The sequence below is a fragment of the Pelodiscus sinensis genome, chromosome 13, assembly GCF_049634645.1.
Source record: "Pelodiscus sinensis isolate JC-2024 chromosome 13, ASM4963464v1, whole genome shotgun sequence".
Classification (NCBI taxonomy): domain Eukaryota; kingdom Metazoa; phylum Chordata; order Testudines; family Trionychidae; genus Pelodiscus; species Pelodiscus sinensis.
In genome coordinates this window covers 29467213-29481323 of record NC_134723.1, presented here as the reverse complement: position 1 = coordinate 29481323, position 14111 = coordinate 29467213, and the positions used below count along the sequence as shown (strand labels likewise).

The 14111-nt window shown below is 46.3% G+C and overlaps 1 protein-coding gene across 4 annotated transcripts in view; it reads left to right on the top strand.

Annotated features, from left to right (window-relative positions):
* The window catches only part of GAB3 (GRB2 associated binding protein 3), a 114749-nt gene that overhangs the window by 85948 nt on the left and 14690 nt on the right, over positions 1 to 14111 (top strand). For 3 of the 4 annotated variants that reach the window (XM_075940966.1, XM_075940967.1, XM_075940964.1), the window contains exons 3-6: positions 4573 to 4789; positions 7975 to 8450; positions 11816 to 11871; positions 13202 to 13457. In XM_075940966.1, coding sequence (XP_075797081.1) covers positions 4573 to 4789; positions 7975 to 8450; positions 11816 to 11871; positions 13202 to 13457 — 1005 coding nt within the window. The remainder of the gene's footprint in view (positions 1 to 4572; positions 4790 to 7974; positions 8451 to 11815; positions 11872 to 13201; positions 13458 to 14111) is intronic. The other variant, XM_075940965.1, reaches the window with a different exon arrangement.

Here is a 14111-nt window from a genome sequence, read left to right as displayed (position 1 = left end):
ATAACTTTAATGCACGCCGATTCTATTACCAGCAAAGCACGCAAAGCTGACCTGTTCTCTTGGGAGCTGACTACAGATGTCCGGACAGCCCGAAGGTTACAAAAGGGCACAGCCATTTTTTTCCCGTTAGTACAGTTGACTGGGACTACAATATATTCCAGGCCTAAGAGGCTTACGACTGGGATAAGTCTGATGCTAAAGGCAGTGCAGTGGTGTAGCGGGGGGGAGAGAGGGTCGGTGGGGGGGAGGCCAGTTGCCCACAGGCATTATACTGGGAGGGCGCCAATTTAGTCCCCTTCTGCTCCCCCTGTCATCCCTTGGCTTGCCTGCTCCTCCTCCACCCACCACCACTGGCTGGACCCTCCTCCATCTCCGCTGGAGGGTTAGTGCGTGCAGGAGCCTGACCCAAAACTGGAGGCGGCAAGGGAAGACACGGTACAAGCACCACCTCTTCCTCCCAGGGTTGGGCTCAGCCATGCGCCAGGTTCGCGGTGGTGGTGGTGGTGCAAATTTTGCCTTTGCCCCTGGGCACATAACACCCTTGTTACGCCTCTGAGATAGTGAATAGCAGATGGCATTAGTGCCTATCAATTTTGTGTTAGTATAAATAATCCAGCGAGCCACTTCTGATTTCTCCTTTTGCATTTTTTTTATATGCAGAGAGATGGTGATCTGAACATGTTTTCTTGAGTTTCCCACAGAATTAGCTCAGTGTATATTTGAGTTGCCACGCCTTAGGATATAGATCTAAGAATTCAAAGTCTGAGCAGTTCAGTTCACCATTTGCACCTGCAAAGAGAGTCTTGGTGGTTAAAGTTCTGGAAAAGTTCGTTAGCTTGTTTGTAATGCTTTGGGCCAACCACGCTATTCAGCAGATCTAATATGCTGTGAGAGCCTGGTCCTGAAAACACTTTTAGATGTAATGCTCGGTGCTGTGAACAGTGCTGCTGAAAGCATTGGATACAAGATTCAGGAAAGCATTTCAGCATGTGCCTAAAGTTCAAGGGAACCTGACAGGCTTAGATTTGAGCACATGCCTATATGCTTTGCTGAATCAGGACTTAATTGTATACAGGCAGTCCCCGGGTTACGTACAAGATAGGGACTGAAGATTTGTTCTTAAGTTGAATTTGTATGTAAGTCGGAACTGGTACATATTGTAGGGGAAACTCTAGCCAAACATTTCTCCAGAGCTCAGTTTTATTCTCCCACACCTCACTTCCCTCAGTCCTTTATTCTCAAGCTGAGGTGTCTGCTGAGAAAAGCCGCTCCGCGTCTCCCTGGTCTGCTGGGGCGGGCGCTAGCTTCACGTCTCCCTGGTCTGCTGGGGGGAAGCAGCTAGTGCGGGGTTGCCTCACCCCGTTTGTAAGTAGGGATCCGATGTAAGTCGGATCCATGTAACCCGGGGACTGCCTGTATAGGACTGGAACCTAATCTAGCAAGGAGAAATAATTGTCAGATACAATATTGGAAATAAAAATGCAAACCCCTGATAACTCCTTTGTTAAACTTTATACAGGTTGAACCTCTCTAGTCTGGCATTCTCTGGTTCAGCAACATCTGTGGTCCAGTATGATTTTAGTGAGGTGGATTCCACTTATCATTGACATGGCCAGGTTTTCCACAGTCCCATAAAGTTTGTTTACAGCCACCAGTCCTGGCTCTCAGTGTTCTGTGTTGTTGTTTAGCTCTAATTTACTCCCACTGCTTGCTGGGCTCTTATAAGATATTAGAAATGTTGGTAATGCTGCTAGACAATATTGACTTCCTGTGGTTCAGTAAATTCTCTGGTTCGGCACCGGTCAGGTCCCAAGGGATCTGGCCTAGAGAGCTATTAAAGGTACCAGTGCTAGAGCCATTGTTACGTAGTAGTTTGAGTGCTCTGGGCCAAATTGTACTGGCATTACTTAGATTGTGAATGAGCATTATCTTACTCTCAGTCCCACAGAAGTCAATAGAGTACTGCTTTACATTAGGCTGCCAAAATGTGGCTCTGAATGGGGTTTTATACTCTTAGCCTAAGTACTCCATGGAGCTGTGCTGCATTTAAACCAGTTGAGGAGCTGGTCCAGAGTCTGCTATGGATGAAACATATTTCTGTGCTCATTAGGTGGCGGGTTTTTGTTTGTTTTGTTTTGTTTGTTGGATGGGGAAGAGAATGGGGTTATCTTAACATCAATGTATACAGGGCCAAATCTTGATTCTCTCCTTTTTGGGGTGCTTACTTTTATACATTGTATCTATCAACTACTTTCTGGGGGGCTTACAAAGTCAAAAGCACTAAGCGTAAATCAGATATGTCACAAGAACATTGATGCCAGCTGGAACTGTGTCCGGTGAAGGACTGACTAAAATCTGAGTAAGGACCTCAGGATCTAGTCTACAGAGCAAAATCTAGCCCATCTTTTAATGCCCATTGACAATGAGATGTCTTCAGGATTTCTAACTGGCAGGCCCTGAAATTGGGACTTTGGAGAAATTGACATGCTTGCTACCACTGAATCTTGATTTAGCAATATCCAGGACTTTGAAAGTGTATTGGAGAGTTCTGTATTTATCAGTTGCTTAGGGTTTTTGGTGGAATACAGCTGCTTTGATTTATGCAATGTGTAGGTTTTTTGAGACGTGCTTTGTTAACAGCAGAGTAACACTAATAATAGCAATAACAATTGGTCGTGGAACAAGATGCACGCCATCTGGCGGCCGTAATGGGGTAGTGCAGTATCATGGGGCTCTATATTGAAAGCTTTTTGTAGTTTCTTCAGATACTTTCAGAATTTCCCATGTATCTGATCTTCTAGCACAGCTTGTTGAGAGGGGGAGGAAGAATTATGTCAGAGCCTACGGGGAATTGTGTACAAACTCCACAGGAACTCACCGTCCCTGTGCCAAAGAAGCTTGGCTACAAAAATGGGCCCAAACTGCACATTGCTGGAGTCAATCTAAACTCCCGCAAGGTTTGGGGAGGATAGGGGCCATATCTAGGGATATGGGTCAGACCCGGCTTTATGCGGTTCTCCGTTCATCTTCGATCACTAAGCTACTTACTGCCATGTTCAAACATATCCAGAGGATTAAAACACAAAGATCACTGTGTGTGAAGGAGAGACTAGCCCTGAAATCAAAGGGACACACTTTCTGCTCTGGCTGCTTGGTGCTGCTCTGGAGACACAAAGTAGCCAGATCCTGGTTCACGGGAACCCAATGCTGGTATAAAATTTGTGGAAGCTGCTCCTGCACCAGCCCTGCCATTGGGGGTGTGGCACAGTACAGCTCCGCTCATCTGTCAGCCAGGAGCACCCAGTCTCCCAGAAGCCTGTTACTTATGCTGAGACCAGCTGGTTCCCAATAAAGGGGACCTGATTGTCTCCCTGATGTTCCTGCCCAAGGAGAGTCCAGTCACAGGGAGAACTGAGCCCAACTCAAGCTTTGTCATTGGCTTCAGTGGGTGCAGGATCGGGCTTGATAAAAGATGCAGACAGGGAGCCCACAAACACATCATATGGGCATGCTGATTACAGCTCCCAGGATGACCAGGTCTCCTGGTTCTTTATTTCTGCCAGAGGAGTCCAAAAAACCAGACCGTTGATAAAACAGACTGTTCCATCTCGGTGCTTTCTGCAGAAGAATCTATTCGTTTTCTTCCCCACCCGGGAGAAGAGTGCAACAACTGAAACCATTAGAAAAGGAGCATTCAGGGATTTTAAGGAGAGATGGCTCCAAGCCTCAAGATTTTGATCTACAGTGTTCAGTTCAGCAAAGCTTTGATCTAGGTTCAGGTCGTTCAAGAGAGAAGGGCAGCCAGAAAGTTTGGATCCGCATCTCCTCAGGGCTTCAGGGGTATTTTAAATCTGAGGTTTTGTTTTAGGCTAATCTCCAGTTTAAGACAGTGCTTCCCTGGAACAAAAAGGACCTTCAGGAGCTGTGAGAGGTGGCCCTGGCTGGACCATACATTGGCCTGGGAAGGACTTGTGTTCACATGGACGCTGCTAGGATCTCTAGTCAGGGTGGGGTGAAGTGCAATATGCAGTACAGTTAGAATGTGAGCATTCTCCTGCTTTGTACGGTGAACACCTCAGGGACCACTGTAGCAATGACAGTGAGGCTGCCAAGAGGCAGAGGCAAGCATTTTCTTAGACTGGATTTCCAGTACCTCAGGTACCTGCTGAATGCAGTTTGTTACCGACTCAAACTTTTTTTACAGTTGCCTTTCAGTGCAGAGCTTGGGGTCTGTGTCCTGGCCCATAATCCCACGTTCACTGGCCCTGTTGACTCTTTCTAGTGACTGTCCATGCAGAATGTTTGTGGGAAGTGTTTTGGCTGCTGATTTTTGGACCCTAGCGTCTCTTACTGGGTAAACACTTCACTATTTAGAACCTCACATGAGTCAATGTCTTGGCCTTCTTTCCCAGACACTGTTTATAGGAGAGGGAAGCTGCCTTCCCAGTCAGTGTCAACACCTGGTGTGGTCTGTGACTGCTCAGTGCTCTTTGGAAATGGGCGGGCACGCAGCATTCTTGGGAAGGGAGGCTGTGCAAATCCATCACAAGGTGCAATCCTATTAACTTGCAGATTCTGTGGAGAGCCTGTCTCACACCACCTCATCCCTCCAGCCCTCACCAGCCATCTCCATCCATACCTCAAGGATCACAGACCCCTCCTCCTCTGTAGGCAGTGCCACCACAGATGCCTCCACTGCTGAAGAGACCAGGAGCGAGTCGGAGTCTGTCTTCCTCCCCGATTACCTCTTCCTATCAAACTGCAAAACAGGGAAGCTCAATCATACCAGGTAAACCACATCATGTTCTAACGCTTTTTTACAGTCGATATGTCTCCTTGCCAATGAGCTACAGTTCCACCATTATTCCATTCCTGCACTGGATGCAGGGAACAAAGGTGGGCATAAAGTGGCTTTAATCCACCTAGGTGCCTTCTGTATTCTGGGTGTTACCATCGTCCTATACAACTCCAAGAATAGGTTAAAGCAGCCCTGGGGCTGATCTAATTTACACTATACAACAGCAGCTCTATAGGGGCCTTTCTGCAGGTGAGACTAGCATGTTTCCAGCCATGACCCTTTTCTCTCTCATCCCTCTCGTGAGCTGCAAGTGTGAGCAGTAGGGTGTTAGCACTGGCTCTGTATCCCCCAGTACCCTCTTGCGCCAAGAAATTCCCTGGGGACTGGTTATAGCCCTTTGGCATCCACCGAGCAGCATGCAGGGGAGGAAGCACACAAAGTAATATGCTCCAGTGTTTATATTCCTAGTATACTGACACTCTTTACTTTCTTCTCAAACTGGCAGAATGAAACCTTAAAGACCCAAGAAAAGCTCAGCTCATTCTGCCCCTTCTGGCCCCAGTCCTCCAGGATGGCATTAGGGAGCACTGGGCTTCAGGAAGCCCCAGGAGCCAGTACTGACCCCAGGTCCAAGGGGGCTGTTGCTTTAGGGCCACGTGTTCCTGGAGGGGCCATCTCTCTGAGAGGATGTAAAACTGGGGTTTTGATCGTCAGTAGTTTTTAAAGGGCCCTGGCACATGAGACGATGTGTTGTGTGAAGAAGTGCTTCCTTGTGTTTGTTTTAAAGCTGCTGCCCGCTCATTTTATTTGGTGATCCCTGGTTCTTATGTTTTGAGAGAGAACAAACAACTTCTCTTTATTCAGTTTTTGCACACCAGTCATGATTTCGTAACCCTCTATCATATCCCCCTGAGTCATCTCTTCTTCAAGCAGAAAAGTCCCACTCTTATTCATCTTTCCTCAGATGGCAGCCGTTCCATGCCCCGAATCATTGTGTTGCCCTTTTCTGGACCTTTGCCAATTCCATTTGGAAAAAGTTCAGAAAATACCCACAGAGTGGCAGGAGCAGCAGTGATATCTGGCACTTTGCCCCTACATGTGCTGAAAGCCTGTGGACTCCAGTATCTGTGGATCTACAAGCTGCCCATAGCCTGCCCCAAAACCTCTCTAGGTGCTGGGGTGCAAGGAGCCCCGCTGAACTAGCACTCTGTGAACAGCCCCCTCATCCTGCCTCCTATGTCTTCCAAGTGGATCCTCATCTGTTCTCAGGGAAAGGTGGGGACTTTCCACACCCATGAAGGAGAGGGCAGGATTTAGCCCCTGCTGCACTTTTGAGCAGGTAGCATCATTCTGCCATCAGCATTCGTTATGCCGTGAAAGGCGGCACAGGCCTTAGCCAAGGGTAATATTCTCAGTCCTTCCTGGGGAGCCGACAGCCATGCCTAGCCTCTAGGCAAGGTGTGTATGTGGGGTTGAGGGACTCTGTGCTCCCAAAAGGTGTGGGGCTTCAGGAAGAAGGGGCGGGGTCACGGGCAGCCAGCCCTCAGCGCCGCCTGGAGCATGCCATGCCCCCGCTTCCCCCAGCCCTTAGAGTCACCTAAGAGTTAATGTGTCTGGGGCTCCGAACACTGCTGCAGTAGCAGTGGCAGTAGTTGGGAGCACTGGGTCCTTTAGAATCATTGGGCCCTGGGGCAATTGGCCCCTTTGCCTCCTCCCCTCCTTTGCAAGCTTGATCCTTCCCTTGTTGTCCTGAAAGCCCCCATGGTTTGGGTTGGAGTTTCTACAAGAAGAAGCGCTGCTTGATGTATTGAAATAATGCTGTGGAGGCCACTTAGCCATGGTCTGGGGAACTAGAGCCTCTTTGGCCATGAGGTTAAGGTTGAAACTCCAGTAGCACCGTGACCCAAGAATGGTGGTCTTCCCTTTTCATGTATGCTACCAGTCACAGTGACAGAGAGGTCTAAACTCCAATTGCCTGCAGTGGGAACAGGATCAGACCCTAGTTGAAATCATGGCTGCCCCGATAGCCTGTTATCTGGCTGGTGAACAAGGATTTAGTAAATAGGAAGGAAAAGGGAGCAACCAGGCTTACACTGAGCTGTACTTAAGATTTTAGGCTCACGTTCAAAGCCCAGAGCCCCACCCAGGTACCAGGCAGATGTGTGGAGTCAACTATTCAGTGCCTCATACAGTCTTCCTTATGGTGCTTGATGCTGCCATGAGGGCAGGGGACTGGACTCGATGACCTCTCAAGGTCCCTTCCAATTCTAGTGTTCTATGACTCCATCCTGATAAGGGTGGCAGGCAGTTTCTCACAGCAGCGGTACTTTTGGCCCTACCCTGTTTCCCCAGCATGTTGCCACACACTAACCAGAGCAGATTTCCACACCACTCAGCTTGAGAGTCATCTGCACAGCCCTCTTATGGACAGTGCCCCAGTGCTGCTCCGCTGCACTGCTCCATGTCCTTTGTCAAGAGAGAACAGGTCTGAATCTGCCACATGGTAGGTGCTTACAATAGAGGAATGAAATTAAATGATAAATGCAGTTTCACAAGTGTGATTAAAAAAAGCCCAAGTATGAGGCTCGTTTCAGGAGCTGACTTCAATCTAGTGAGGCTGGATTTTAAATTTAAAAATCTCCAAAAGGAAATTGTATGAAGCATTTGAAGCCCTGGGTTGTTTGTGTTATTTTGGTCCAATGAGCAAATATGTATAGAGCCCTGCAAACCTGTGGATAGCTGCTTTATATCCATGGGTATCCACATCCATGGATGTGGATGCAGATATCCGCCACTTATTTTTGTAGATATGGATGCAGATACACATTTGTATCTAGATTCTAGAACCTTGCAAATGTGCAGATATTTCCTTTATATCTGTGGCTATCCACATCTGTGCAGGGCTCTGTATACATATATCTGGCATACAGTGTGAGCCAGTCTAAGCTGCATGGCAGCACAGCTTTATAGGTGATTAATCAGCCCCACCTAGTCAGTCAGCTCTGTGCATGGAGCCCTCAGCCTCTGAGTGGGTGGGGCGATTAATCACCTGTGAAGCTGTGCTGCCGCGCTCAGCATAGAGGGAACACTGGTGTGAACTCATCGGAGCACATACTAGTTCATTTGCAACAGTGGTAGAGCACAGATACAGAATTTGGTCTTTGTCTTCCATCCAGATGTGACAGCTGGTCCAATTCCGACAGATCCCTGGAGCAGACTTCATCAGATGATGTTTTTGTTGATGCCTTGCAGTCTCAGCCCTCCCTTCATGCACTGTCATCCAGCAACGGCATCATGCACCAAGATGGAGGCCAGCCAGCAAATCATGGGATTCTGCCCAGAAGCATAGATGTTAACGGGCCATTCAGTGATGTCTCCTCCTCCTCTCCGCTGTTAGGGCCTCCTTTAACACCGACCTTCCAGATTGAGAAAAACCAAACCACACTGCCCTATGGTGTAACCAACCTGGATATTTTGTCTAACACGCCACCGCCCCGGCCACCCAAACCAACCCATTTCTCAGACCGGAGGGGGGAGGAGCCACCCAATGTGGCTTTTCAGAATGGACATGCTGGGATCTGCAGAGCTCAGGCTGCCTTGGTGCCGAGACGAATCTCCTTGTCCAGTTTGGATAACGTGCGTCACTGGAAAGGTAACTCTTCCCTTCCCCTCCTGAGCTGCTGTGCCATGACACTGTGATCACCTCCATCAGTTTTACTCAGGTCTGTGATCAAAGCTCTGCTTCATGGCAGCCATTAGCACATTTCAGCCTAACAATAGATGTGAAATTTAGGAACTAAAATGAGTATTTTATCCCCAGTATGTTTAATTATTTTATCTTCATTTGCTCATGTCTAAAGCCAAGCCTTGGAGAGTGTGCACTTCCCAAAGTGGGGATCCAAGCGGCAGAGGTTGCAGGTTGTGCTGCCCAGTGAGAGTGAAGGAGTGGGAGGCAGGAGTTTTATGTTCTTCCCCTGGTTCTGGGACGCTAGGGGAGTGATCCTGGGTGAGCCGGTTTTCTTCTCGCCTTGAAAACTAGGTGCTAAGCACTTTTGCAAAACTGGCCACTACATACAGGCGCAGGCCTTTCTGTGCATTAGTAACCCCGCAGGCCACTGTGCAGTTCAGTGAGTCACTGACAGGTATGCCAAGTATCACTGCCAAGTATCACTGCAGCCTGGAGGCACATGTGGTATCCCTCAGTTGCATACAGCACCTATTCCTCTATGTAGGATTAACCGTGTAAGTGTTAGCTGTGATGTCCCCAAATGTGACAATCTGTGAATTCTGTTTGTTAATTTTTAACAAACATATACACATACAAAACAACCCCAACCAGGCCTGCCTGTCAACCTTAACTCCAAGCCTTAACTTCCACTTACATGGCTCTCGGAATTTTTTACATCCTTAAATGATAAAAATTCAGGCTTATTTGAGTGAAATGCCCCTTTAAGTGCAGTACCTCTACTGCTCCATGTAGTACACTCCATGGAAGGAAGACATCACTTGGCATGTTGAGAGCAAAGGCCTGGAAGACAGGAAGAAGCTGGTGATGGACAGCTGGTGATAAACCAGTGACACCAGTGTGATAGTAAGCCAGTCTATTGATGTCCCTGTATCTCAATAAGCCTCACTAGAAAACTGGGTATAAAGTAGGACACTCTGCTGCACTGAAGCAGAACAAGGCTATTCCACCTGTTCTTGAGACTTTGCTAGAATAAGAAGGGCGGGGGAACCCAAGAAAGAAAGTGTGAGTCATGCTACAGTGTGACACAAATACAATTATGTTCTGAAGAGCCCTAGAACAGGATAAGCAGATAAAATGTCTAGTTGGAAACTATCAAATGTGTTGTACAGAAGCCAGAAGTTTCTAATTGGAGGCAACAACAGGTTGATTCAGCATTATTGATTGGGTTCCTTTATTCTGCAGTTTAAACTGTCACCCATACATTGCACAGAGCCTGTGTGTTTAGATCTTCTTATTAAAGCCAAAACATAGAGGGGTTTGCACACTCTGTTTATCAGTGTTTAAGCAATTCTTGGAAGCTTTTAGAAGAAACACCCATAGCTGGAAATAGTGTTCTTAATAATCAGTTATAATTGAAGGCTGCCTGCGAAATATTCTATGTACTAATGGGCGTGTGTCTCTCTCTCTCACAAACACAATCTAACTGGAGATAGTTAATATTTCTCCATTTTAATTTACGCTGAAGTGCATTTAAGAGGATTAAGTGCCCACATGTCATATTCTGTGAACGTGCTGCAAGGTTATCTTTGCCTGACAGGGGGCAGCAATGAATTAATAAGCATTGCTTCTTCTTTTTATACTCCAACTGTAGCTGAAGCTATTTCTGACTTTAAAATATAAATATGAATGTGAATCAAAATTGAGATCTGCAATAGACATACCAATGGTCCAGCTACTTCTCACTAGTTGAGATGATGAAATGAGCTTACCCCTGGCGAGTTGTCTGTTCATAAGCTTTATCACATGCAAGTTGTACAGCTTTAACTATCCCAGTATAAATAAAGCAGTACAACCCCCTAGTGTTAACTCAGTTCTACAAGTGTAAAGATGCTTTATAAAAGCATAGCTTATTCCCATATGAAAAGGAGACTAATCTATGGTATGTACACTAGCAACGTAACTATTTTGATAAAAAAATCATTCTTCTGATCAGCATAGTTCTAGAAATACAAAATCTGTGTAACTGAGAAAGTACAAGATGCTAATAAATACTGTCTAGAAAGTGGTTTATTTTAGGCACTGATAATATAGTTTCTTTAATTTTTTTCATCTTTTTATTGTCTATTACACTGTTGTATCACTACCAAAAAAATACCCCAATGCAGCTACACGAGAACTTTTCCCAGTCAGATTGTATCATACTCCATTATATTCTATATACCCCTAATATTTATTTAATATTTTATGGCATTCCAGAGACAAGCTCTACACTACAGAATCTAAGTAGGGAAATGGCCCATTTCTCCATTATAGATATTATCTACAAAGGGGGAAAGATGGACAGGTTAAGCACAGGGAGAAAAATAAGGGTTTGAAAGGTAAGAGGCAGCCAGTTGCCCTTCCACTCTCCCAGTTACATTTTTTTCTTCTCTAAATAAACTCCCCAAAAGCAAATGCCAATGTACAGCCATAGATTTAGAGCAAATCTTAACAAGCAAACACAATCTGCCACTCAATCCCACTTTTGCTTCACAGGGACACTACCTCTATCCCGTAGGCAATGGAAACAATCACTCTAGTTCTGTCCAGTGGCTGATTAACTGAATATATTTTACAACCATTTTTGCATCTGTTTTGAAAAGCAAACACAGTAAAAACCAAAAAGAAAACACAAGTGGCATAAACAAAATTTGCACTAGCAGTCATTGTGACAGAGACCTTTTCACTTAATGGAAGGTGAATTTATTCTAAACCACTTGTGTATTAGGATTGCTCATCATTAGCACATGGACATACTTCTCCTCCCATAGTGCATACTATCATGTATTCCATTGTAAATAATTTGTACTTGCCTAATGCCTTAGCTCTGAAGATCTCAGAGCACTTTACAAGCAATAATGATTTAAGCTTCCCAGCACCCCTTTATGATATAATTGTGGCCATTTTACAGATGTGAAAGCTGAGACATGGAATTAAGTCTCAGATCTTCTGAGTCCTTGTGCAGTAGACAAAGATCTTACTCTTCATCTAGACATGATTAGAGAGAACTCGGAATAGGATTATAGGAGTGCATTGACGATTTCTTGTTGTCAATGTGCTTAAAACTAATATAACATTATAAGTAGCCCACTTATTATATAGCAAGTTATTTTGGATCTCATATTTCATCAGGTTCTACCATTCCAGGAAGACTAACAAGATATTTAATGAGCTTTAGAAAGTCATAATTATTTTAATCCCATATGCCTTGCTCCAAAATTATATCCTTCCACTTCCATTCCCCTTTTGTTTATCACATTGTTAATCACTGAGGTATTTTTCCCCCCCAGCAGACATGGAAGGAAGCTCTCTAAGAAGTCGAGATAAGAGGCTTAGTTTGAATTTGGTAAGTACTCTATTTGCATATATTTAAACACTGGCACAAAACAGAATAAAGCGTGTTAATTGTCTTGTGACCTGCTGCTCTGTTACTCCTCTCCTGTGCTCAGCACGGGATTGGAAGCAGAGGGCACAGGCGGCTTTATATCACATTCGCACCGCCTGTATTCTGGTGTGTGTAGCGGCTCGTCCAGCCCCTGCTGTAAGATACAGAAGCTGCACAGATGTTCTGGTACTAGGGTTTTTCACTGCTCTTTCGGATGTCTCTCTTAGTAGCCTGGCCATGCCCCTCCTGACACTCCTAGAACACCTCTTCTCTTCCACCATGCTTCCCCTATGCCGCAACCGTGGAGACAGAGTAGAGCAGAACATGTGGGTCCGCTCTTCACCGAGGCCCTGGCACTAAGGGGTATTTCTGTAATAAAGGGATAGATCACAACTGAGAATGGAGCCCTATGTATTGAAAGTTTCTGTCTCACTTTAGAATCATGCAGGTTATGTTCTTTTAGGGCCTGTTAACCCGGTTTTTGGCTGCTGAGGGTTAGTTGATGCTGGTCAGTGTTGCTGTGAAAACACCGAAGGCAGTGATGTTCCCACCAGGTGTTCCCTGCCCCCAAGAGCTGAGCATGCTGCCTCTGCCTCACCAATCCATGGAGCCTGCGAACCAGAACTGGATTCTCCCAAATGGGAAGGCCCTATGCTGCCTTTAGGCTGCTAAGGCCAGATGCAGACTCTGTTGTCTTTGAGAGATGCCATGTTTTTCTCACATTTTAAATGGATCCTACCCCACTGGTAGTCAATACCTCTTGATACACAACCAGCATTAAGCAGCATAATATGAATCTGCAGGGTTTATCCTCAGCCGTTAAATGTAATCCCTGAGCATATGTCTCTGCACTCAGAGCTTTTGCCTTTGCAAAGGAATAACTCTCCAGATGTTATCTGTTAGATGATTGACATGTGAACATGCTCCTTAAATTATAAGCTTCCTTTCATTCTGTGGCTCAGCTTTGCTGCTGGTATAGGCAAGTCCTTCACAGAAAGCAGTCCCTTTGAACCTGCTTATGCTAGCAATACGTTTGTGCCTGGGTTTCCAGCCATCGTGGCCTGAGCTGCCAAGTTCAGATCTGAACTTTTCCAAAGTCCAGGGAGCCTTGTCTTGGTAGTTTTGGTTCATATCATTCTAGAGATGGGCCACCCCAAAAGTTCAGCTTAGGCCATGCAAGCATGGGATTTAGCTCAAGCTAATTTGTAGCAGTGTCTGGATTAGCCTTTCCTAATTATGAGAGCTGTTCAGTTAACAGGAATGCTCTTTCTTTTCCTTCTCTTTGCAAAAGCCGTGTCGGTTCACCCCACTCTACTCTTCAGCATCAGACAGCACAGAGGACAGTTATGTTCCCATGCGCCCTAGCACCTCGCCACCCATCCCAGGACCTGATTGCTCACCTGACGGCTACACTCCCATGAGCCCAAGCTCAGTGACCTTCACCTTTCCTGTAGTCAACAATGAAAAGCTCTCCAGCCCCCTGCCGGAGCTTCCCACAGACCTGGAACCACCCCCAGTGAATCGAGATCTCAAGCCCCGTAGGAAATGTAAGTCTTTATACCAACCTAGTAAGCAATTAGATGCTAGTACATTGCTAGCCCTGATTACTGCTGTCATTTCTGTAGCACCTGGCATCCCAGGGCATCACAAAGTATGTCACATGCTATAGGTGTCTCCAGCTCTGCGGTGGAAAGTGGTAGCCAATAGCCTGGAGGGGAGAACATTATTGGCCAACAACCCTTGGACAAACCACTTATTTCATCAAAAATGCTATGAAAATTAAAAAAAAAAAAAACACCAAGCTGGCCTCTGTTTTGCTGGGATGTTTAAGGTCCTTAAAGAAAGACCCTAGTGCAATAACAGCTGTGTACTGGCTGTTAAATTTGGGGCATGCTGGATGATGTGCTTTAATCCAGTGGTCCCCAGACTGTGGTGGGGGACACAGAGGAATTTGGGGGGGGGGGTCACAGAGGCTCATTCCATTCCTAGCTCTGCTCCAGTCCCAGTCCCAGCCTCACCACAGCCCCGCTCCCCACCACAGCCTGGCCACAACTGTGGCCCCTGGTTCCCGGTCTGGCTCCAGCCTCAGCCCCAGCCCCCAGCCCTCTGTCCCAGCCCCGGCCCTGCTCTCAGCCATAGCCCCCTCCACAACTCTAGCCCCAATCGCAGCCTGCTCCTGGGGTGGGGGAAGAAAGGGTTAA